Here is a 27,401-nt window from a genome sequence, read left to right on the forward strand (position 1 = left end):
TTTTCATTATGGTCGTGCACTGGGGTTCTAAAAATTATTAACTTCGGACCCTAAATCATCATCCGCCCCTGCACTCTCCGTACGAGATAATCAGCGTTTTATTGCTATCATTCTAATTGACAAAGCTTCACCAGTCTCTCATCAGTTATATTGACAAAAAGCATAATCCCACTACGATCGAGCTGTGAGGGGTCGCTTCTTTCAATTTTCGGTTATTCGCATCAGAAATATAATAAGCAATTCTTTATCTTCTATATATTAAATAAAAATCTGTCATATATAGTGCAAATTTTATTAAAAATTAAACATTATCTATTCAAAATGTAAATTAATTCTTAATTTTATCATCACCGCTTTGCGCGTTATTACATCATCAATATTTCAATGCAAGAATTATTTTAGGCCCATCAAAGTATGTTGAACAATAATTTCGAGGCATGTTCGTTTATATATATCTTAGATTCAGTTTCGCGAAAACTTTAAAAATCTTGCAAAAAGTAATTCCATCGCAAGGACGCATCAAGTATTAGTATACCATGCGAATAACCGAAAGCGAAAATTGTCGTTACCGAACGATGTTCACGTTCGTTCAATGGGGATTTTTCGCTTCGCATCGGACGATATGGAACGAAAGTGACGGGAGAGTGCAACATGATTTGCGTCACTTTTTACACAAGAGAAGAAAATTAATAAATTTCTGGCAGATTACAAATTGCTCTTCGCACTATCAATTAGCAGAAATATTTTTATTATTAGTCCAATCCAAAACAAATTGCCCTTCATTTTCGTTCCATCTTGCCGCCCCTCCCTTCCATTTCCCAAATCTTGTCGCAATGTTTTGAGAAACACTGATCCAGCAATGGCCCCCACCGGCTAAACACCGTGATGTTAAACTCTTAATATTGCACAACATCGATAACACTTCGAGTTCCGAAAGGGATTTCGTTTTTATCTCACAGCGATTAATAGTAGTAGGTAAAATTTGCATGCGGACCTTTTCTTTTCTTTTTTTCCACGTTCCACGACTTGTCCTCCGTTTATTACTTGTCGTCCGTCCCGAGTAAGGACTTAACTGGCGACGGTGACAGCAGCAAGTGATAACATCGGTGGTATTGTTAATCGTTATAGCGATCGTAAATATTAATTATGTTTCAATCATGAACGAACGTGTCTTCTAAATTATCGGCGTATCGCTCTCTGCGGGACAAAGAACATTCTCCGATTTGACTGTATTTCTACTACAGCTACGTCACTTTATTAATACTTGTATATACTGTACTCTAATTCCAACGGAATGTAAAGAGATTATCACTATTTTAAGCCATTCGTCTTCCTTTACATAGCGCTACACTACACGTACGAAAATTCTATAATTCTCTTAAAAATTCTTTAGCTCTATGATCTATTTAGCGAATCTTACCGTTATCGCTCAGAAAGTAATTAAACGGCACAAAATTATCTGGGAAAAGCTAAAAGCTACGAAATCAGATTAGCCTACGTCTTCTGCGTATCTCCGCCTTATCCTAAGTAACGGCACACTCAATTCGGAAAATGTCCCGAGTCTTAAAGTCCTTCGATTTAATAGAATCCCATTCTGAATTCAATGTATATATGTAATCAAGAACCAGTTTCGCCAGTACGGCGATTACAATGATATAATAATGACAATAAAATATATATAGATATATGAACAATGATAATGAAGAGATATAACGCGGTCGGGTTTTTTCGCCGTCGCCTCTTTATCGACAATATGTATACGTGTAAGTAATATACTCTAGTGTCATTATATTATGCTTAGCAAATATCTCGCTTGAAGATTTACCTAAAATCCACGTGGCAACAAATAACCAATTTCCTTAATTACTTTCATTGTTCTGGCGGTTGAACTCTCATACAAAGTCAGAAGGGGAGGAAAGGAAATCTGACGTTGGAACGCTACGAAAATATAATCGTATCCCGGTATTCGCGTAAAATATATACTTAATGTATAAATATTCCGGGTCAAAAAACGGTAAGTCTGTTATTCCACACTCTCGTTTTATACTCTTGCGCTGCTACATCAAAAGTTAATAATTAATTAAAACTATTATGTCTGGCCGTTTTTCAAACGTATATATACGAAACATACAAACGATATTTACACTCTCTCTGGTTTATTAATTAAAAATGCCTTTAAAACGACGTAAATTGTGTAAAGGGTATCGGAAAAGTTTCGGGTGTGTTGATTAAAAAAATTTTGAAAAAATGAAACTCAAACATTATAAATATTAATTAAAAGCTGTATTATTTTCTATAACTTTTAAAGTAGTCTGGTGTTTTCGACACAGAAATAATTTTTCTTTCCGAAACTATCACAGCAAGATATTTCGATAACCGACGCGTATATTTTTCTACAATTAAAAATAAATCAGAAATAGATGCGCGCATACAAAAGATAGTTGACTGAACGTTTCCGATAAATCGATCTTTCATTAAATTATATTTACTTCATCATCAACACCGACCCGGAAGTTTTCTAACAACGAAACTATATCGTCACTGTTAGACACAATTAATGCCAGCAATTATCTATAGTAATCACAGATAATGACTTCGTGGAAGAGATTTGCCGCCATTTCGAGGTTCGCTTAAAGTAAATCCTATCTTCTATAGCTAGAGTCATCTAGCAATTAATAAAAAAGAAAGGGGAGAAAAAACGAAGAAAGATCGGTAAGCAGCCGAAAGAACGGTCGATCGACTTAGGAATGGAAACACGAATTGCGATAACAATGTTATTATTATTATAAGAGTACATTATACGAGTAACGAGTTTGCTGTGCCGCGCGGACCAACGCAAAACATGTGCCACGGTCGAATGATCGAACTCTCGCAAGGAAAGTGCTCTTAATTAATTAACATGGTAAATGAGAGTCGTGAAGAAACTTACGCGACTTAGTGGCCAAAGTATTCTTTGCATTAAGAGCGAGTAAGTGGAACGGGACAAGTACTGCTCCAGCCGCATTAAAAATTCACTCTCATGTAACAATTAAATATATAATAATTAAAAATGTACAACAGTTATAGAAGAATCTCTAGATCATTTAATAGTGTCTTTTATATTGGAAGCTTACTGACTTCTCTTCTAGTTTGAATTGACATTACTTCATCGAATAATCTAGTATTGATTAACAAGTCCAGTTAGTTTCTCTTTTTAATATTAACAATTATATTAATAATAATATTAATACCATTATAAATATATTAATATAATATTAACATAATTATATTATTAGTATTAATAAATTAATATTAATATTAATAATATTAATGTTTAGAAAAGATCTAACCAGAATTAACGCTAATTTCGACAATGCGGTAATGTTCGAGCTAAAAGCCTCCACTTACCTCAGCGACGAATTTAACAAACGGCTGGAGTAATCTCACCAAGTCCACAAAGCGAAATCCATAAGCGATAATACATAATATCCTGACCAAAGTATAGCTTGCAACAGAACAAACGAGCGCCGAGTTATCGGCTCGTTACCGGAACGACACTTTCGGTGCGGCGAAACTAATTAAATGCCAGAGGGAACTATCGGAAAATTCGCGCGCTCCACTATAAATCGATTTACGCTAGGCTCACGATTTTCTCCTTTGTGCACTCGAACTATATTGAAAATATCCCGAAAGCATCTCGACAAGAGACGGAAGATAATATAGAAAAGTAGACGATGAGAGAGCCGCCCTTGACAGTGAACTGCTATCGTAGGTATTTGTGTCTGAGTGTTTGTATATGCGTATGTGCATATAATATGTATACGTATTAATATAGATATTTGCTTATTTGTGTCTGTATATATATATATATATATATGTATAATAACGTCTACATGTATCTACTTGTACGTACTTCCTGGGTATGCATTCGTGTGTGTGTGTGTGTGTGTGTGTGTGTGTGTGTGTGTGTGTGTGTGTGTGTGTGTGTGTGTGTGTGTGTGTGTGTGTGTGTGTGTGTGTGTGTGTGTGTGTGTGTGTGTGTGTGTGTCTGCGCGCGCGAAGGTCCTTACGTCGATAAAATACACTATAACATTATATATGTACATTAACATGCGTAACAGAGGTCTATTCTCGGGTTTGCGGGGAGAAGGGGAAGAGGTTTAGAAGGCGGGCAGAAAGGTCTAGAGAAACTCGGGATCGTGTCTTGGACGTAAGCATGTAACCGCAACGTAAGTGACAATAGATAGGTAAGATAAAGTCGTTGAAGGGCCTAGGTCTAGGTTTTAGGCTAGCTGGAGAACAGAGTAATCCTGTAATGGTAGACGCTAGTGAACGAATACGCAGGGTCTTTGGCTTCGAGATGCGCGGCGTCCTCTTAGGGTAATGGCACTACGACCTGCACGTAGGTCACGGGGAAGTAACCGGTGCGGCCGTCCAGACTGCCCTCATACCAATTCTCATCGATTTTCTGGGTCAAGGTGATCGTGTCGTTCTCCTGCAAAAGAGGATAAAATGTTATTAAGATGTAAACGCGTCATCAATCATTCGCCTCTAAAGAAATTAAGAATTCAAAAACCAAGAAAATATTCGAACTAAAGCGTAAAAAGTAGCCAATTTTGGGGGAATTTAGAAAAAAATTGTTGCACATATTCTTGTCAAAGCGTAGGCTTTTACATACTTGTGTTTATTTAATAAATATCTACAAATTTTGACACATCTAAATGTTTATTAATCCAAATGTTACGTAAATTTAAAAATAACCAATGTTTCAAGTCGACTGATTTTTTAGAAACTATCGATTTCAACTTTTGCATACATATCTGTTTATCGCCCGAAGATGTGTAAAAGTATAGAAAAAATATATGCAACAGTTTATAAAAATCTTTAAAAAGGCAAACACCCTAGACTAAAAATATTCCCTTAAGAAAGACGCTTAAAGAAAAATGTTTAAAGTTCCGAATAATCGGACGGAACACAAATTAATCGAACTCGTAATCCATAAGAGCTGCTTTTTAAGTCTAAATAAAATCATATCTAAAATAAAATAGATAATTGAAAAGAAATTGTTTGACAAATTAGGGCATCTTGTGTGACCTTCTAAAGAATATTACAAGTTTTTTCCAAATATTACAAGTTTTCTAAACATTCATTTTTTAAAGGACGGCATTACTCAAACACTTAGATGATAATAATAATAACATCGTAAACTCACCTTAAATCCAAGTTCACCAGGATTCTCGGGTTCGAAGTCATACAGGGCTGTGCAGCATGGTGTTCTCTGTGTCATCAGCGGCGTTCTCGCTGGTGATTTGCTCGGCGAGGGCAAAGGTGAAGCTGAAAATAGTCGGCAAGAGTGTGCTAAACTACTAAGAAGCCCGCGCTAATCTAACATAAAAAAAAAATACGTCGCAGTGTGACACTGCATGTCGCATCGCGTACATTCAAACTACACACTCAACACAATCTGCCATGTGATGGCTTTGAATCATCTTGCGCGGAAAAAGTCGTGTCGCACAAAGCAGCGGTATGTGTGTTGTTGATTTTTTTCTAAAATGCGAAAATAAAATAATCTCACCGAGAAAATGCTCGAGGATAATAAGGTAAACTCCTCGAGCGAAATTAATGCTTACTCGTCAGTGGAAGCTGCGTGAGCTAACTGAAATCTTTGCAGCAAGAAGAAAGCAGTTCTTCTAATGTTTTTTGTACAAACATTTGTATTATAGCCTAAAATGATAAGAAATATTCTGCTCTAAAACGACAGAAAAGTTTACCTATTTTAGAATCTTTTTTTAAAGAAAACTACTGCATTCCAAAAAAAAAAAATAGGCAAACTTGTTCACGTTTTAAAATACCTTTGAAAAAAGTAGAATATTTTAAATAATTTATTACTTCCTAAGAATTAAAAAAAATATTGAGTTAATAAATAAAAGAAAGATTATATTCTCACATGTTATTATTCTATAAAATTGCTGCAGCTTTTTAATTAAAATATAAATCTAGTTACATATTATTACAAATAAGAACCGAATATATTTTTAGTTTAACAAAATTTATAAAAATTGCAACGTTTCCTTCTTGCTCGCCTTAAATTTCATTAGATTACCTAAAAAACTATTCTCAACGCAACCCTCTTCTACGGCACGGGGTGGCAGAACACTATCTAATAAACGTGCATGGTGATCAGTCATCAGCGTCGTTACACGGAGAAAGCGGTGGAGAATCCCATCGAAAGAAATAAAAAAACATAAAAGAGAATCGCGCGGGGGATCGGTCGCACCAACAGCCTCAATTACAACCTAATCCTGATGTGGGACTCGACATCTGTCTCTCGATTGTTGTTAGGTAAAGAGAGAAACTTTGGATAATTACGGGCGCTCTTAACAGCGCAACAGTTGGCGCGACCGCCCTCGAGTGACTCGAAAGGGGATTCGTTTGTTCGGCGAACAGAGAGAGAAAGAGAGAGAGAGAGTGAAACGAGGAAACCCCCATGCAAAGTTTACCATTGGCAGATTGTGGCGGGTTTCCGGCCGGAAATAGCTCGAGCTGCGAGCGCTTCCCGTCCGCATGAATCGGAGAGCCGGCCCGACTTGCCCCTACATTGTGTCAGAAGGACAGACAGGTATGCCACATTATACACACAGCACAATCGGAGCAAGAATGGATGTGATGTGTGTGGCGAGAATGCGCGTATGTGTGTGTGTGTGTGTGTGTATGTGTGTGGATGTATCTTCGCGCGTAATCGCGGAGATCGATCCCTTGACGGATTAACATCTGTGTACGCGTTTAATTGATAACACGACGTCCGTTTAGCAAATCGGCGAGAATTCATCTTGCGAGAAACTTAATCGAACGTCAATGTTCCATTAACTCCTCGAGTGAACTTAATTTATATTGTAATCCTTAAATACGTGTTTCATTTTCCCCAATCCCACTTGCATCGTTTCTTTTCGTTCGAGCATGTCGATAAACGTGAGAAAATTAATGCTTCTTATTTCCGTGTCAATTGTCCAATTAAAGCCTCCGTTTCGGTTTAAATAAGTATTTAATCTATAAAAAATAGCAAAAGAAAATATTTTATTTGGATTGTAAAGAAATATTTCGAAAAATAGGTAACCGCCCAGCCTTTGACGTGTGCATAGTAAGGTTTGTAAAGTGTGAAAAAAAATACAAAACACAGAATATTAGACGCATCTCGTTGAATATTTCGTCGAAAGGCGCTCCATACAGGGTAAGAGAGACAGAGGAATGCAATATATTGGTCAATATAGTACGTAGGAATACGTCCCCTCCCCCTCTGGCATGACAGAAAGAGAGTAAGGAACAAGAAACACAGTTAAACACAGCCAAACCACCCGAGTGTCGTCGCGTGGTGTAGTGGAGTATTTGTGAAATGCGTTTTACCGTGAAGAGAGAAGTTCCCACCGTTCATATGGTCCGTCGTCAATCCACCTTCTACGTGCAGATCCGCCAGTGTCTTCGGCACAAATTCCAGCTTTGGTCTATTTGCGGCCTCCTCTTTCCTGAAGAGCAATATAGATACACGTAGGCAACAATAGTCGAGAAACGAATGCTATATAGCGTGGCTATAAGAACAGATATCTCCATCTTCTCTTACGTATAAGATTTATTTATTTGAGTAGATCTGTTCCTGCCAATGTAGATTAACTTTAATTTCAGTTAGTTTACTTTCTAGCTTTTTTTCATTCTTAAAAAAAATGAGAAAAAGATAGAAATTGAATTAAATTAACAAGAGACCCGTCACACAGTTCGATTCTCTTTAAAAATAAAACAAAATATAAAATAAAATATGTTAAACACAAAATCTAACTTTTTTCCGAACCGAAAATTTGACGTTTATATAATAATTATGTCTCTATTCACGTTCGTTGGTTTATAATTGTTTAATGGCAAATTATATTATGGTTAGACTTCAACAATATGTAAATATCTGATTTTAATTACTATCACAGTTTTTTATGCTGAAGAAGGGCAAGTTAGTCCGAAACTGTACGTTATATTGTTTAATTTATTCTCAATGTTTTTTAGCGTTATGTGATTCGAGAATAAATATTATAATTTCTTAATTGTTTACCAACTTAACTTCTGCTCGTTTTTGACCGTTTTTCCCCTTTTTAATTTGCGTCTGCATTTTGCGAGCTTAAGAATCTACATAAAAGTTTATTTAAAATATTTTTCTATATCACACTTTTATTCTATTTCTTATCGTTAATAAGTGTTTGAAATCAAATATTGTTTTTAAGAGATTGTTTTTCCCCATCTAAATTGGGCCGATAAGAAAATACTTGTGTGACAAGTCCCTTGTAATTAAAATTAATCTATATTGGTAGAAATAAATATTGGTAAAAAAATATATATAAGAAGCGCGTTTTTTAAATATTTCTGGCTTATATAAAGTAAAACAAAATAAAAACTTAAATCAATACAAAAAAATACTCATAATATTAAAGATTATAAGCCAATAGAGTAAGTTGGCTGCTATTTTCTTTAATTAATTTTTAATTATATAAATAGTATTAGTGATTACAACTGAAAAAGAATTAAGTCGAAACGTAATTATTAATTTATTGACTAATTAAAACTTTAGTTTATTGGCCTATAACTTTTTACTTTTTACGTCATTACTGTCAATATAAGCTGAACGAAAAATTGAAAAAAATATTTACTTTTTAAATATACATTTCAAAAAAAAAAATTAATAGAAATCAATCTCATAATTGATACATTCAACACTGAGTTTTAATTGCTTTGTATGACTAAACGTACTTTTCCAAGAGAATTTCTGTCAACCCCCTGAGAACCTCAGTGCATTGTTGATGATATTCGAGAAGAGCCTCGCTGAAAGTTGCCAATTGTGCCACTTGTTCGACCTGCAAAAGAACGACGTAAGAATCTCGATCTCGATTACGCATTGCGTAACGTTTCACATTAGCACCGACTCACGTCGTTCTCCAGCAAATTGAACATGCCCATTTGTGCCAGATGGAGGCTCTCCGCGAACTTCTCCTCGGCTTGACGAATCTCGTCGTCTGAAACGTGAGAACCTGTTCGCAAACGGTTGCCCCGCCAACGGCATTAAAAAGGTTGCACTACTGGGTTGCTTCATTTTCTAAATCTAAACACTTACAATACAGCGGATACAATAGAAAAGCGTAATTAATTCTACGATCGCGCAAATGTTTCTAACGCTATAAGAAAGCGTGTTTAAGTGCCGTCGAGCACTTTAATAGAATTATCATTTTACTATTACACTAAACCTACCAATAACACATATGAGACTCAGCGACTACAGTTTAAATCTTAGATTGTTTAGATATCTCACATAAATGTCTATTTTTTAGAATATTAAAAAAATGTGTTTTAAAAATGTATGTTTAAATATTTCAAAAATATCCTAAATTTCGCTAACACGCAAGTTTTAAATATTTTCTAAATTTTATTCCTATTTAGAAATTTTAGGGGAAATTTACAAGCGGTCGCTTGAAAGCATAACGATATCAATATACAATATATAATAAATTTCTAAAAATATATAATACAAGCTCTTAGGCACGTACAACAGAAATCATACCATACGGCGACGAGGTGACCGATCGCGCTGGACTTCCAAAATGCGGACTAGCAGAATTTTTTCCAGTCGCTAATAATTAAGCGTCAAAAACAGACACCACACCGATCATCAGCAGGAAACACGAATTTATTCCGAGCAAATAATATAAATGAATCGCGACGCGGCAAAAAACGCAACCAATAAGTTCGAAATGTATAAAGCACACATAAATTGTTTTAGACAATTGTTTAAGATTCGTCCTTCTCGGCGATCAAAAATATCAATACTAATTCATTTTGTGTTGTGTAGCTGCTAATTATTTATTAAATGTTAATTAAACCCATTATCTATTTCATTCTGAATAAATTTAGAATCGAAATTCTTTATAAGTATTTTTTAATATGTATTTCGAAGTCTTCTTTTTTCTCAATTTTCACAGACACAGATCTGACGTATTACATACAATGTATTATTTTCTCTTGTAAAATATATGTCTATGTACATATAATATAAATTAATATATTATAACAGTAGTATAAATTTATTAAATACACGACTTAATATTGCTGCGCTTAATAAACTGAAATATATGAATATAAAACTCTCTTGTCGAAACAAAAGTACAAGTTTTTTTCTATAATAATGATTCTGATGCAGTAAGCGAGCTAATCACATGAAAAATAATTTCTCTGCATAAAGTGCCCATTAAAGAAAAGTATTCTTTTCGCGTCCTATTTTCAACGTCTACATTATTACGCAGATTTGTGATTCTACTTGATCGTGCTCATGCAACGCAGCATGCGAATAAAAGATCTCCCTTCTATTGCGAAAAAGTTGTACCGTTTGCAACTATTCATGCAATGATTTTTATCGTGCCAATCCTATTCTGAGTAAGCGAATCGTATATACGAAACACAATTCTGTTTTCCCACACGCATGCCGATTGGAAACGAAACTCTATCTTCATAAAGAGCTTAAAAGTCCCCACCGACGTGTCGTTACGCTGGAAAAATATAAGTAAGGAGTCGAAATGGAAATTGTCTGAAAATCTCGAGAAGCACAAAAAAATGCTGTAATCGTCAAAACGTTTGTCAACATAATAATAATAAAATACTGAAATTATATAGCAAGAATAAGAAAATCTTAGATAAGATTAAAATTATGTCACAAGAAAAAGGTATCTCACAAAGGTGAGAAAAAAAAACTCCAAAGCTTCTCGACTTTTATTTTAATATATATATATATTCTTTTTAAGTACACAGTCCCTGGGAAAAAGAATTACGAAAAAAATTATAAAAAGAACGAGTAAAGAAAGCTTTTCCGTTGCTCGAAAACGACATTTTTGCGGCTGTTAGTCTTTTCCTCGCAGGAAGTCTTATTCTCTCGGGGGCGCTTTATTCATCACGTCTCCCATTCAAAATTGTGATTTTGTAACTGCGAGAACTTCTCCCTGTCGGACGAAAATCATCTCCGCCCCGGACACGGGGCACGTTCGTCTCATCGACGACAATTCTGCAGACCTTTCGCCATTAGAGCCTCCCCGGTACAATTTCGTTTTCCTCATTTTTTTTTTTTTCTTTTACGACACCGTCATCTTGGAAACAAACGTGCGATCCCGACTCCCTCTTTCCCGCGCCGCGGACGCAATCGCCCGGCGTTCATTACTCGCGTTATAGCGCCGTTGTGGTTTTTATTTTAACTCTTCGAATCACCGGTGACACGTCGCGAGCGACGACGACGACGACGACGTATTCGTGCAAGGACACGCGCGACGACCAGGCTCGCGCGCGGCTGAATAAATCAATAGGAGCGCGGAGAGACACGCGCGAGGACGAGAAGCGAGGGCACAACTCATGCGGGGGAGGGGGACCTCAACGTACCTTTCGCCTGGCGTCTTCGCTTGCAATCGAAGTCCAGCCTACGGCCCTGCAGTTTCTTCCGGTGGTGCTGAAATCAACAACAAATCGGATCGGAGATCGAACGCGTGCGGAGCGTGAAGAAGAAGAATAGACCGGCCGCCCAGCCGCGTGCACTATACAACTTTTCCAATAACCGTACCATCACTTCTTTGAGATCCTTAGTTTGCAGATGATGCAGCGGCTCGAGGAAGTTCTGCTTGATGTTATCGTCCAGCGAATACTTCACGTCCGCCATCTGCTTCATGGCTTCGCCCATTTCAATGAGAGCCTGGGCTGCAAGGATTGATAAAAATGGGGATGCGAGATAAGACAGCGGCTTAGACAATACGACCTATCGATCCTCGATATGTCTCGCTTTTTTTAAAATCGTACGATTTAAATGTCATTAACTCTGATGTATCTTGAAAGGATCTCACGTAAAGCCATTTTTGTCGTTATCTGAGGCAATTAATAGATAACTCCTATCGCCTGCAAAAAGTTGCCGCGTAAACAGAAGAAAATAATATCTTTTTATAGAAAAAAAGTGAGGAAATAAAAAAAATTAAAAAACGCACGCGCGTATGTATGGAATAAATTTTTTCTAGCATAAAAATATTTAGAAATAATAACAATAATCGCCGCAAATTTTGAAAAACAATTCCTATTCATTTGAAACATTTTAGATAAGAATCGAAATTCTCCTCGACACCGTGAACATACAACGTCGAGATTAAACTACATGTACCGAAAATGCTGTCCTCGCCCATTTTCTTGCCGTAAAGGAGCATGCAATCGCCAAGTACACCTTCCGGCTGAGGGTAGGTGGACGCCTTCGCCTGACCGCTAAGCTTGCTGATACCCTTGACCGCAGCCATTTTCGCTCTTGCCGTTGGGTTTGGCTGGAGGAACTCCTTCGTCTTCATCTGTAGCTCCTCCACGAGCTCGTACGTGACGTCTGTTTTCTATACATGACGTGTTTATGTGAAGCCTTCGTCCCTTGTCAATTTACTTCGACGAGAACGTCAAGAAATTCTTTATGAAGCTTTAAAATAATATTGACGATAAATGCGAAATGGATTATCGGTACAAGTAGAGTAAAACGATTCATTTGAGAAATCGTTATTTTTCTCGGAATATTTTTCTCTGTAAGATTTATTGATGCACAAATTCTTAGAATAAATTTCACAAACGCTTCTTCTTTCAGAATTATCCTATAATATTCTCTAATCATATTAAAAAAGGATTACAAAATAAGGACATTTTTCTGCTCAGGAAGAACACTTTCTTGGTATTGTATAAATATTAAAAATGTCAGAAATGTAAAAAATAATCAGATTAGATAAGAAGAAACTCGATCCATAAAACCATGATTAATTATATAAATCAATTATCTAAATCAGTTATCTAAATATAGTATAGTATCTATAGTAACCATGTGATATATTTATTTTTGTCATGGCTAATAAGTAAATTAATAAAATATTCGCTCATACTAAAAAAAAATAATTTGACTAAATTTTTCAACTTGATTAAATTTCTTCCGTTCAAGTATTTATATATTTATAAATTACAATTAAATCTATACTAAAAATTAATTATGGTTTTACGAATCGAGTTTTTCCTTATCTAATAGTTATTTATGACATTCCTAATGATCATACAATACAAAAAATCTTAAAAAATATTTTAAAAAAAACGTCTTTACTAATCCCACTTCCTTTCTTTAATTAATTATATAATTGTTCTCTAATTCAACACCCTCTACATATTTAAGAAGAGAGGATTCATTCTTTGTGAACAAATCTTTATATTTTCAATAATAGTAAAATAATTCTCCGACCACTAAATGTTTTAAATATAGATAAAGTTAAGATCATCTATTCGGTAGTCTTCAGCGACTATTGGAGCTGAATATAATTTTTCTATTAATATTCCTAGCTCATATAAATTGTGTGCCGACAACTTCGTCAATTGACGCACAGTTACACAGTCAGATTATGCTTTATTCAGCACCAAGATCCATTGTAGATCGAATAGAGGATCTTAACTTTATCTATATCATTATATTTTCTTTAAAAAATTCTATTAACATAACTCTTGTAAAATCTGGCACAGATTTTTTTCTTAAAACTAAAACTGCTTGTTTGTCGAAAACAGATCCAATAACATAAAAATGCATTCAGAGAATCATAATCCGAGAGTTAAAAATGTTTGAGGTAAAGGAGAAATTTTTACAAACGCTTCTCTATACAAAAAAAATTGTATCGCCTCATTCATCTTATATCGAAGTTACAGCGAAGTCTACAGCAAAGAAGAAAGTCAACGGTAAGAAGTTTTTCCTTCGTTTTATAACGCAGTCAATCTCGCAACTTCTGACTTCTAGCCTTACGTAACAGAATGCGTTTGAAAGATTGATAAGATACTTTAGCGCAGTCAAAAAAATGCCGTTAGATCTTTCAAAAATTCAGTAATGATAAAGTAAACCAAGAATACGCTAGTCATCCCATTCCTGACGTCCTCACAAAGAAACTACGCGAAAATGTGGAAGGCGCTCTTCGCACACACTCAAGACGTATACGAAAATACACTACTCACCCTCTCCATGTCCACGAAATCGACATCGAGCTTCGTACCCTCCGCTCCGCCCATTTTCTCCGTCATATACTGCAAGAGAGACAAAGAAATTCGTTATCCTTTATAGCCTAAAATCTATAGCAGCTGAATGAATAACGCATTTCACAAGATTTTACGGATTTCTTAACCCGACCTGACATCGTAAAAAATATGGATCGGTTTGATCTGACAAAATTTCTCGAGACTTCTTTAGTGCGGCACTTAAGCAAAAATACGTTACAAAAGTCATCGACACTTTATCTTTTATTTCAACAAATGTCTCATTGATTTAATGAAATAATTTATTAAAATAATAATAATAGCTTTAAAATTTTATCGTTTATTGCTTCCAATCATAAGTGTGAAAATTGTATTGTCAATAAAAATTGTGACTTTATCTAGATATATTTAAAAATACTTTAAAAAAATACTTTAAGAAAACGTGAGCATACAAAGAATTGTGATAGAGACCTCGAATATTTAGAGATTGAAGAAAAATAAAATTATAAAAATAATTGAAAATTTTTAATATATCAAATTTAAAAGGCCAACATATGTTTCACGTTTAGAAATTCTCATCAATCTCAAAATCTTGAGCGAGATTATTTCACGCTTGTACGATTACCACCCCACGAACGAGATCATTCCCGAAAATGTCCTCCTGGACTACGTAAACTATGCTGAAAATGTGAGAGTATAATATTTTCGCAAACCACGTCGGTTGTACGAGGTCAGCTAATCGCTCGTAAATCGGGATCGTCCTGAAAAGCGGCGGGAGATTTTCTCGGGCAACGGGATATTACCGTGGACGAAGTGAGGAGACTTTGAAAAATATCGTGGAAAAAGTACACAGAAGGAAATATTAATGATAGAGAAAATATTACATCGGGAAAAACCGATTCTTTCTATACTTCAATAATATCCACAGTAATAATAATATACAATAATATAGCCATCGATCCGTCCGTCGTCCACTATCTTTGCAAATGCTAGAAAAAGGACACGCATCCTGCCAAGGGTTGCGAAAATAGGTCAGATAACTTGGCACGCGAGCATTTACAATGACTACGCAATTTCGGCTAAACAAATTTCGAGTGCCCGTTTCGAGATTACTCCAAAACTTCGATGAACTCCATCAATTATATTTTATTGCATTAACCACTGACGCGTGTCAAAGTTACCTACATTACCGAATTTAAAGCAGATTAATGTCGTAAACTTCGATAAAATTCTTTTAATATTTTATCAATAAATTTTCTTTCCATAGTCTATCAATAAATCAATTTTCGATATAATCATCATTAAAATTTGTTAATTATCTGACAAAAGGTGTATTTTTTTTACTTGAATTCTTTATGTTACCTAAAAAATTGAAATATAATACTACATAATGTATTACATAAAAAAAATTGCTATAGTAAGATAATGATGCAACCTTGCAAAATTCAAAGTAAAATTGCAACACTAGAATCAAGATTAACTCTCTTATATTGGATTAACAATCTCTTTCTTCCCCTTTCGCCTCCTTTCTCTCTTTACCTTCGCTGTTTTTTTTTCTACTTTAAAATTTCTGTAACACAAACAATGAGAAGAAAGTTACATTGAAGCTAGCACTGTCGGCAGTTCTTTTCTAAACCATTTTAAAGTCCTTCTAAGTGCATTTTGCGCGCATAACTCGATTTCGTTAACACAAATTCAACTGTTTACCTTGGTAGGGAGAACCAGAATTTCAAATAAGCAAAAGTGCTAATTCACAGCATCGTATTCTTAAAAAAAAATTATTCCTCTGTTTATGAACAAATACAACGTCCGATGTACAATGCGTGAAATTCGTTTTTTTTCTGTGTAATCTCTATGCAATTGTATACGAAAGAAAAAGGAATAAACAAAACACGGAAATAGTATCGTACGTACTTAAGCGCTGAACAGTAAGCTTTGAAAGCAGGATTATACACGGGAGAAGGAGGAGAAAGAGAAATCAGAGAGAAGAGAGACCCTGACCCATTTAACGATGACCTACTTCCTCAGATACGCACAGGGATGTCATTCGTACGCAGTAAACGTCATCCTGGAGTAAATTTCACCGGTATCGCGTCACGCGCAATGCCGCGCGTTTTACATCGACGAGCATTCCGTTTCCGGCGATTTAAAATCGCGCTTGTGAAATATTATGATGGATGTCTCCATAAATGGAACATATCGAGCCGATATACATATGAAAATCATAGAATTTAAAATTTTCCTGCGGCAAAGAAAAAAATGTTGGGTTTTTTTTTATTATAGAAAAAACCGTTATATTAAATTTGTGCAGAAAAACAAATTTAATATCATAGCATATCACAGTTAAAGTAATAAAATGTTTGTTATTTGTTACCAAAAAATTGTTTTATTTTTTTTTTTTATTATATATAAATCTTATACATTCCTATTAAAATTTAATTTAATATAACATATACATAATTGTTAAAACCTATAATAATAATCTATATACAATTATTTGTTAAGTATTTCTCGATAAAAAGTTAGTCTCTCTTACTTTTTTATCTTCACTCTTTGTTACAACTAATGTATTTATTTTTCAAATATCTTACTCTGTTGTCGACTAAATTTTCAGAAAAAACTCTTTTTACCTTTAAATATCAAAGATCTAAAAATTTTTATTTAAAATTACGATTTAAAGTAGAAAAGGAGACGCACGGGAGACCTTCTGTGATATAATGGGTTAATAATACTGCAAAATAAAATGTGAATAATAAATAGAAAGTTTCACAAAAGCAGTCATTTCTTCTCTTTATTCCAGATAAGAAGAGACGTAAAACTCCAGGATCTATTGAAGACTTTATTAACAAATTATTCTTCTATATAAATGATTCTATATAAAAACTTTTGCTAAGATCGGTCTTATTTGTAATTTTTGCTTTCCTAGTAGCTTCCACAATAACGCGGCTGACGTAAAAATATAATTGGAAAAGCGTCATCAGTTAGAGATTGAAGCTATGATGGCAACGATATTTATATCTAATTCATAACTCTTGTAACGGCAGGCGGAACTTAAAAAATCGATCGGCTCGAATAAGATCTAAATTTTAACCGCTGATGCAGTCTCGGCGCGTATCGCAAAACACTTGACACACATTCGGCGCGGACTCGCGTCGCTCTTTCGGCTTTAAAGCGCCTTTTTAAAGCGGGGCATCCGGATTCGATGAGAGTGTCAATCTAAATGAGAATTAATTGCCCCACTCGACAGGCACATTTGTGCTCGTATGAGACCTTTGCACTCGAATTAAAGCAACAACAAAGCAAGATTGACCGGTACAGGCATCGAATTTCGCAGACGTGTTCGTTCGGACGATACCGAAAAAGTATCAAGCGTTACACACCCACATCCTGTATCTTCTGAGAAAAAAAAGCCGTCACAGAAAATCTGACCTTTAAAATGGGACGGCATGATACATTTTAGTACTTTCTGCTAACACAGAAAATTAATTATGCCTGCGTTGAATGTCAAATGTTGAATATTAACTGAAGCAGGCGAAGTTATTCACTCCATTATATCATCAATGGCTTATTATCTCTGATGCAATATTGACGAAAAGATATATGTAAAAGCAATCGACGCGATTACATCAGCTAATTAATATGTTTTTTCCTATCTGTATCTGATTATTTTATAATTCCATACCTTGCTGCTGCACGTGATTATATTTACCCACATTGACGTTGCGAGTTTAGCATTTGTAGTTTCAATCGTGAGTATTATTTAGAGAAAAATTTAAAAAGTGTTATTTATAAAGACATTTCTCCAAATAAAACCTGTACTCCATTGATAAAATATACTCTAATAGCGACATTCCAGTTTTCTATTAAATTACATCATCATTCGATTGGCGTCGAACACGTGTAACCGTGTTATTGTTGCCGGGGATGGTGGTACCTTTGTAAATATACCCGTGTACACGCGCACAAGATCGAATTAAATTTCAGGTAAACAGAGAGGAGGAGTGCGGAAAAGCGGGAGCACACGCTCGCGGAAGCTCGGCACGGTCGATCAGGCCCGTGGTAACATCGTCGGGCGAGCGAGTTCACGGCGCCGCGGGAGGCATCGACGCGTCGTAAAAATATCCGTTTGCCGTCGTCCTAACATCGATAACGGCGAACAGGACATCCGCGATATTGCGGGGGTTCGATTTAGCGGCGGCACAACACGCGCGACACATCGCAACGGCGACGGTGCATTTAGAGCCCCACATTCGCCGCACTGGCCGCGTACATACATCGCGGCAAATGCAATTAGGACACAGAAAGTGAAGTAGGTGCACGTGTGTGTATGAATGTGTGTGTATGTGTGTGTGCGTGTGCGTGCGTCCGATTCCGGGTTTTCCGCGCGGCGGGATAGACATGCAATTTTCGCCGCGGCGCAATACGGTGAGGCTAGGCGTTATTTACGAGTGCACGCAACGCTGAAGGTTTATACGCGAAAAATAGACAAATGCGCGTACAACGATAGTCGGGAGGATCTTTAATAAATTGCAGAAAGAGCCTTTAATAAATCGCCATCGAGCCAATCGAGGTTTCACAAATAAAATGCCGCGGTATTTATATCAGTTCATAAATATCTAATCATCACGAATGAAAGTGCATACGAATTTATATTTGCGCCGTTTCCTCTGCCCCTTATCTTCGATTAATTTATTAAAGCTAAATTATTTATTTATTAAAATTTATTACGTTATTATCAAAATAAAATTAATATGTTAATTAATATTTTAATTACTAAATAAAAAGGCAAGTCGATCTTTTAAAAAAGATTTCTAGATTAACATTAAATCATGAATATAATAAAAATTAAACAATACACCTGAATCTAACGCAAAATGGTAAAAATTCATTAGAGAACAAAGCTTTTTCTTAAATTATAAAAATTTTACTCTTAAAAAAATATGTATATTTAACATGTAATTAAATGCAAAATATGATACTAATTTGGAAATAACGTTTCCAAACCAACAACAGAGACCCATAAAAATTAATTTAATAGCATATTAATTTTTATTACGAAAAAATAATCGCAAGATCGGTATTGATAAATAAAATGTGTGTATATCAGATTACAAATATTTATATATGTAATCACAAATAAAAGCGTATATAAATTTATCTACGGTTTTTTCTCCGAATTTTTTAGACTCTTATAGCCTTCTCTGATAAAAATTTGATTACAGCATCTTAAAATAATATGGAATTTTTTGTTACGCATTGCTATAAATGTATTTTGAATATAAGCATTTCACATATCACGCCAACGCACAGTGGGCTGAAAATCCATCAAACTATCCCAAAGTTATAAAACAAAGATTAATCTTTGTATGGATATAAAAATACCTATAAAATGATTTTTTTTTATTCGAATTTCAAATACAACACCAAAATTTAAAATAGCAAATGCAATATGACAATTTACAATAAATGTTTATAAATAAATTATTAAATATTGTAGAGAGAAACTGATTACATCAATCAATTCTGCGAGAACAGTTGCAAAAGAAGCACAACTTTTTCAAGTTATCTTTATTAATCTTATTCGTCTAGTCATGAACTGGAACAAGTTTCAATAAATCATGATACTTTTATTTTTTTGTACAATCAAAGAACGATGAAAAAAATTAGATTTGTATCTTTTATAATTTTTTCCGCAGAATTGATTAACGTAATTATTTTCTCTCTACAATCAATATTTATCTTTATATAAAATTTGCTATAAAAATTGATTTTTGCAATATTCTTGTTATGTAACAAATATATTTCCAACTGTCATGTTTTTACTAATCTTACTAATTTAGCTGTGGGTTATATTGAGCTTAAAAAATAAAGTTAAACTTTATTTTACCTTGAGACTCTCATTCCAGAAGTTCTTATCTCCCTTGAAACCATACAACTTGAAAAAAATCGATATTCCCAATATATTTAATGCATTCATTAAAATCCTGTATTCAGACACCTTGTATTTAATAAAGAATTATTAATAAACAAAAACCAGAAAACCGCAACTCAGTTTTAAAGCGGACATCTTATATACAATAGCATTATTCCTCTCCAAAAAAACCTTGCGGATAAATAAGCAGTCATATAAGAAAAAAATCATTATATTACTAATCGCTTATTATTTTATATAATCATATTACAATCTTTCAATACTATTATAATAATCTTACTTTTCTCATCCATATAGATGAAAAAAATTATGCAGATTTAAAAAAAAATGCTCAGATAAAAAAATATTTTACAAAAGTAAATCAAGAGAGAGAATATCAATTTTATATATTTTTTTACCTTCTATTTCTGTTAACTATAGACAAATTACCCCATCAACATATAATTCTAGAAATAAGTACTTTCCAATGTCTACTTTATAGAAAACTTTGGTAATTCTGCATCGATATATTACACTTGGTTTGTGATCACTTTTTGGAGCGTCTCAACCCACTGTGCGATGCACCGATCGATGCTTCTCGTTTATTATCAAGATTCGAAGGTGGTGTGCACAATTAGGCGACGCAAAGGTCAGAAGCTGTGGCTGCTATCACCGCGGATCATCGAGAATTTTCGTGCGAGAGGTTACTCCGCCACGGTCGGTAGTTAAAAATTGCCTGTTACACAATCGCCGTAAGCGCATTGTCTGTCGCACATCGCTCGCACGCTTTTCGCCCAACCGAATCGTCTGCGCTTTAACGCTTAGAAATAGACATGGTTTTCCATTTGGCATTTGCAACCAGACTGCAGTGCGGTAATTAAGGCCAGAATAATATTCCCGCCAACGCGTGTCGCGCGGGTTGAACCGCATTAAAACTTGTAGTTTTTCTTACGCTCAATTCTCTCAGCAAAAATCAAGATACGCGCAGCTGTTTCTCTGCATCAAAAGTCTATGTAGCATTAAAAATAAGGCTAACAAAAACTGTATGATATATAAGATAATATAAAAATGATAAAATCAAGTAAACACAGGGTAAAATATATAGTAAAGTGACTGACTTAATTCTAGATTGGAAAAGATAATATCAAAAATTAAATATACAGAAATGATAAAATTGAGTAACAAAACAGTACAGATAACGAATGATTCAATTCTTTTATAGATTATGTGTTTTTGTGAATCATGTTAATTGCAGAAAGTGCAGAGACTGTAAGTATCGTTAACTTTTATCCATATTTCCCCTCGGAACAGCAAACTGACGCGTTTGCATAATAGCAAATAGTACTTTACCGTATTTTAAACAGCAGCTACCGGCGACTCATGGGAATAATTGCAGTAATTTTCATTATTGCGCGTCGACAATGCGCACGGCAGAAATGCCATATCGGCATGCAGAATTTCGCACGACACAGTAAGCGCGTGCATCGCGCCTCGTTTAACGCAGAAAACCTCGCGCAACCTCGCGTCGTCAACGTTAAGAATTTCATAATCGAGTTTTCCACGGTATTTAGAGCGTAAGTTACGCATGATGCATTCAACGAGATTTCCGTCATTTCCATCCTGTGTAGATTTTCGCCGAATCCGCGGGGTGAATAAATTGCAAAATTAACAGAAACATACCAACACAAAGACCATGCGGGTTTACAATAAGCAAGCGTAATTACGAGAGATATTATTCGAAACAGCGGATTCTGACAATTTCAACTTCCAAATCAAGAAGACTGTCAAATGACATTAATTCTCACTCAAGTGGAAAGATTTATGTTTAAGATTAACCTTTTTTTAAACGTTTATTCAAATAAAAATTAATGAGATTTTAATGTTTCTGCGGATTTCCAATATTATACAAATTGTGTGATTTATCATTATGTCTCTTAACTATAATAATATCGTTTGCGAATATTGTTTTGTTACTTTAATGACAGTCTTAATATTTTGGAAAATCAGTCACATCTCCCATGATCCCGTTTCTTTTATCGTAAAAATTAATGTAATGTAAAAGACCGTTATTGATTCGCTAAGCATGTTTTGTTTCAATTAATAATTAGCCGTCAATTCGTTACGGTCTCACTATGACTAAACTTTAGTATCGGGAGCGCGCTTCTGTGCTTCGGCATTTCGAGATTAAACGTCGACAGCGTGATAATGCCGTGGCTGCAGTTGATACGAAAGTTCTCCGCATATAGCATGCTGGACCAAGTGATAACTCGCATCAACTGGTTGCCAAACTTGGACAATCTCTCGAGCTTCCTCAGTAATGTGCAGATGAATGAACTTCAAAGAAGTGAACTTCGAAGAATCCCTTAAAACTCGACGTATTATTTTTCGCACGAGCAAACGCAAAGAAGGAATCGCTCATTAGCGTTTATTGACGAGACAAATTTTTTTTTTTTTCTGTTCACGTAAAATACGTACGTCTCTACGATACCGGAGAGCAATTCCAAGATTCTTTTTCTCGTGTTTCACGCATTCCTTCTTTCTTAGATTTTCCTCGGATTCTGAAGATCCTCGGATAGCGAGATTCTTCAATAATAAAATTCCCATACGTACATCGGGGGCATTCTCGACGAATATCGATTGCGCTGATGCAAAGACTCATATATTAATATTTCATCTAATAACAGTTAATCGTGGGCATCGTTTTGCTTGTTATTTGCGTCAGCTCTTGCGGGAAACATCGCCGAGAATCTGGCTGCGCGTTACGCGAACGTTATATGAGTTTTACGTGATCGCATTAAGGCACCATCACGTATTTCGACGAACGGGCGCGACTGGCAGTCGAAAGCTCACGACGCCCAAGTAGCAATACATCGCCGGTAATTTTGGCGTAACGTAGTCCGATATACCGACAAGCGTCGTCGGCGTTTTAACGTGGACGATTAAATTTTCAACGCTGCTCCGCGCGCGCAATGAATACGGTCCTATCGGTGAATCGTGCGCGCCACCACCGCCGAATCGTTGGCACGGTGCTCCCTTTAACGTTCCTAAGCACTAAATCGATAGCGTAGTACGACGCGTGAGGCGTTTGACTTGTCGTCGGTTAGTCGAATGAGAACAGCCACTTAGATTGGAACAATTGGAGTTCAAGGTAAAATTTCGCAACGGCAGAAGGGAATTTTAATTACGCTGTAGAAGAACTTGTTTTAATTATACTGCCACCTTTTTCATTGTGGTATTAGAATAAAATATTGCCTTGTGGCGTAAGAATTATGAGTCTACATTCTGTGTCAAAGATTCCAAACCGCTTAAAATATATTAAACTTTTAATTAATTATCACCTCTCGGAAGACAATGACAAACCACCGAAAGTATCTTTGCTAAGACAATTATTATGAAGCAAGCATGAGCATGCATCAAATAGAAATCACGATCTTCAGTCATAAATCGATTTGAGAAAAAGATTAGAAAAGAAGTATGAGAATCATATATTAGAAACGTTTTAATGTTAAACTAAGGCATTTACTTACATTAAAAATTTGATAACACATGATTCTGTCATATTTTTTACCAAGCAAATATTTTTTGCACGAGTAATAAATAAAAGGAAAACGACATTAAATATATTTTTATCATATTTAAATAATCAGTATTCGAGATTATTATTTTGTGTATATTAAAATTTTTACTTGAATAATAATGAAAAGGTCTGTTTATTATATATTTAAAAAATTAAAAATAAAATAAATATATTAACTATATGTACTTGAAGCGGCAGTAATTGGAAATGTACCTTCGTTAAAATAAATTAAGTTCGTCGATAAAAGAAATAACCCACGCGAGACGACTCCTCCGGACGATAAATAATTCCTTCTATCAGCATAACGCATATTGATTTTTTATTATTATTCAATATCAGAAAAAAGTATTTCAATATTTTCATTGAATATATTCATTCAGAGATCATTTAACGTATTCCACTTTCGAAGCTCAACTTCTGTTCGCATACCAGTTATATATTCCATGGAAAAGAAATTATTGATCCCGTGCAGCGGGAAGATCCATTGTGTCAAGTCAACCGCAGAGTAAGACGGCTTCTATGACGAACGCTTACCTGATTCGCTTTGTTGATCTGCTTCTTGAGTCCGGCGAACGCCATGGTGCTGTCGTGTCGTTGCTTCCCGAATCACGCGAAAATCGTCCCCGAACTGCAACAGAACGGAAACGGAACTGTCAGACAAACCGCACGTGTGAATTCGATGAGAATGATAAACTCGCACAAAGAAAGAAAGAGAAAAGAGAAGAGAGAGAGAGAAAGAGAGAGAGATCGAATTGAAAAATAAAACAAAAGTTTCAAATTTATGGTCGTGACGAGTGCTGGCCGTTCGCCAAGGCGAGCGGGATGATTTTCAATGCTATCGATCGACTATGCGCCGTGTTTTTCAGCATCATGACTCGGTCGCTGATGTAACTGTCCGCCTCGCGTGCGGCTCGGTCATGCAGGTGTCGGGCGGAGGCGCGACGGCGATGGCCCTCATCGTCTCGCGGTGATCTCACGTACGTGTGAAACCGTGCGTCGTAACGTGCGCCATCGACCTGACCTCTTAACAGGCTCTAATGAGAGTAAGTAATGCGTGCTCTTATTAACGGCGGACAGGCACGCATCGATAGATCCCTCGCGCGCGAAATAAAAAAAAAAACATCAAACTTCTATGCGTTCGTGGAAGGAAAGTTTTAAAATAAACCTCTTGTTAAATCATCGAAATAATTATATAAAGCGCTCAAGCCCAGAATGTTTAAACTTTTTGCAGCATCGCGCGTCCGACGTAGTTTTTTTTTAGCAAGCGTCAAAATTATTTTCAGATCTGTATCTATATAAATAGTTAAACTTTTACTCCAGGAAAACCGTCCGTGTATAAATCGTAAATCTTTTTTTTTTCTTAGCACGAGAATATTTCTCTGCGTGTACAATTTTCTAATTGAGACGAGCGATATGTTATAAATCCATAATTTATTCAAATCTGCTGACTGCAGAGTAGAACTTCTCTATCGTTCGATCAATGAGCGTGTATCTATATTGGGAATCTTGTTAGAACGAGTAATGTGTTGCCACTTGTTAATGCAACTGCGTGTATCGATTTCTCGCGGAGATTGGCATGCAATAACGTCGCAGTAAAAATAGTAAAAGTGCATGCATTCTAAAAACTTACGGGATAACTTAATAATAACGAGTTACTGAACGTCGTCCTAATAATGGCAATATATTGCGAGTCGATAAATTCATATATGGAGATGTTCAGTACAATGCGGGAATTTCATTCGCAAAATCTATATTAATGAATCTTTTAGAGGAAATTTGTTCGATTAATAGTAAGTGACGTATTACTTATTGATAGCTCTCTTGTGTGAATTCTGCGCATCGAAATAAACGTGTATAACATAATAGAAGAGTAACGAGATACTAATAAATCCATGGCAGATTTCACTAAAAGCAACTCGTACATCAATAAACTTCTCACGCGACATGCCGCTAAATAAAAAAGTTTAATTTAACACGTAAATCCGGGAATACGAAATAAATCTATACGACAATCAAATACACGAGCATGACGCAAATGAATCGACAGATTTCTGACAACGTGATTCTCTTACGAGATCTTGAGGAGTTCTTAAGAAATTAATCTCTCTACAAATTTTTTCAAGAAAGAAGTTCAACGAATATCGAGCTAGAGAAGCTCTACAAGCAGGCGCAAAGTCTATAATTGACCCGAGCAAAAGTCGTCGGGACCTTATGCGATTAATTAATCTCATGGAACCTATATATCAAAGGAGAAACTCTTCACACTTTGCACAATCAGCACTCGCGTAGTCTTCGTGAAAAATCACCGGTCGACGAACTCTTTCTGTATGATTCTCGTCGATATCGTAGAATCGAGATTTCCGTTGACGTGCCGGCGCACAGCGGAATTCCCCGAAGTGAATAAATGCTCTATTAACTAGAAGAATCGCCGTCTATACGGTGAGCTTCCAGAATGGCACGCATTGACCGCGACGTAACACGTCGAACTTCTCTCAGTGGTAGGCGTATATAATAAACGAAACTTTTTTTTATATTAATAAGCCTAAAGAGATCAACGATGTTGCGGGGATTTTGTTAAAAGCACGATGACTCGGTTGTGTCACAAGAGTTGGAAAAAATGAGGTAGATCAATGAAGGGAGGGAGACGAAATTCGGTAAGTGGGCGACCGGATGGGAAGATGGAGGATTACTGACACAGTCCGGACAACAACGGTTAATGTCCCTCTTGGCTCTCTTGCGACACAACAACTTGACCGTCATTATGCTGGCCGCGCCGTTAAAGTTATTTGCACTCTGAAGATAAACTCTTTCGTCTTAATAGAGGATGTTATAAACGGTAATATAATAAATAAACGGACGATAACAAAACATTATAATATTGAAAGAGTAGATGGCAGTGCAGTATTGAATAGTAAAACGTAGACTCGTAAAGATAATAGTGAAATAATCAGAATAATGAAATTTAAGTGAAATTTTTATGTGAGAAGAGAAGCGCGCGCGAGAGAGCGATAAGATTAGATAAAACTAAGGTAAAAGCTGCGGCAGGAAACAATAATACGCAGCCAAAGGACTGCAACGTGTGTAGGCTGTAAGTACACGATATCGAGAGGGATAAAATTGCCACGGTAGGTTAGCACCGGGTGGTAGCACGGAATATAGAGAGCTCTAGGCACCACAATAGGCAACTACAGTGTAAATGCTACGTCAGGTAAAAGCACGAACGTAGAGGGAGACCGACCGATCGCAGGTAGATGAAGAGAACAGTCGCGTTAGTAGAGTCATGAGCTGAGAGAATATATACTCCGGTCACCAAGATCTATTCGTCACTGAGCTCGAGCTACAGCCGGCGGCAACCACGTCTCGTGCCATCCACAGTCCGCGAACGGGACGACACGTCGCTCTCCGTGGGAGACCCGTCGTGCGTCGCACCGCGCGCACGATACCAAATTTCCTCGCGCCGGGAAAAACCGGAGGAACGATCCGCTGGGGCGCGATATCGTCGCCGCGAAGTGGATAAAACGCAGGGTACAGATGCAAGTGCGACAAAAACTCGTGTCTCTCACCTCTGAGCGCTCCAAACGCGGCCCTGCGAACCGCTAATCGGACCTAACCACCCCCCAAAATGCACGTCCTGGTGGCACGCCGTCGACGTTGGATCGCGCGACACGAACGGCAACGCGAGACAAAGAAAGAGAAAGAGAGAGAGAGAGAGAAAGAAAGAAAGAGCGGATGCGTGCCTCTACGGTGCGTAAGGAGCAGGAGAGGATCCGCGCGTGTGGCCGAGCACCGCGAGAGAACACCCCACTGACTGCCCCGTACGTGATCGGTCTTCTCGCACACTGCCAAGTCCCCTGC

General features: G+C 36.2%; 1 protein-coding gene across 7 annotated transcripts; it reads right to left on the reverse strand.

The window, feature by feature from the left end:
* Positions 1 to 27,401, reverse strand: LOC105835871 (endophilin-A). Of its 7 annotated transcripts, none has more exons than XM_036294136.1 (12): positions 27,284 to 27,401; positions 24,081 to 24,174; positions 14,041 to 14,109; positions 12,191 to 12,407; positions 11,606 to 11,739; positions 11,428 to 11,494; positions 8,941 to 9,041; positions 8,764 to 8,867; positions 7,381 to 7,499; positions 6,480 to 6,572; positions 5,192 to 5,313; positions 1 to 4,474 (listed from the first exon to the last, which is right to left on the reverse strand). In XM_036294136.1, exons 2-12 carry the CDS (start codon positions 24,123 to 24,125, stop codon positions 4,355 to 4,357), a joined length of 1,191 nt encoding a protein of 396 aa, XP_036150029.1. In that variant the 5' UTR covers positions 24,126 to 24,174; positions 27,284 to 27,401; the 3' UTR covers positions 1 to 4,354. The 7 variants fall into 7 exon arrangements, with proteins under 7 accessions (XP_036150029.1, XP_036150031.1, XP_012534948.1 ...); XM_036294138.1 differs by having other exon boundaries at positions 8,941 to 9,026; positions 27,110 to 27,401; XM_012679494.3 differs by having other exon boundaries at positions 7,402 to 7,499; positions 27,110 to 27,400.

The sequence above is a fragment of the Monomorium pharaonis genome, chromosome 11 (genome assembly GCF_013373865.1).
Source record: "Monomorium pharaonis isolate MP-MQ-018 chromosome 11, ASM1337386v2, whole genome shotgun sequence".
Lineage (NCBI taxonomy): Eukaryota > Metazoa > Arthropoda > Insecta > Hymenoptera > Formicidae > Monomorium > Monomorium pharaonis.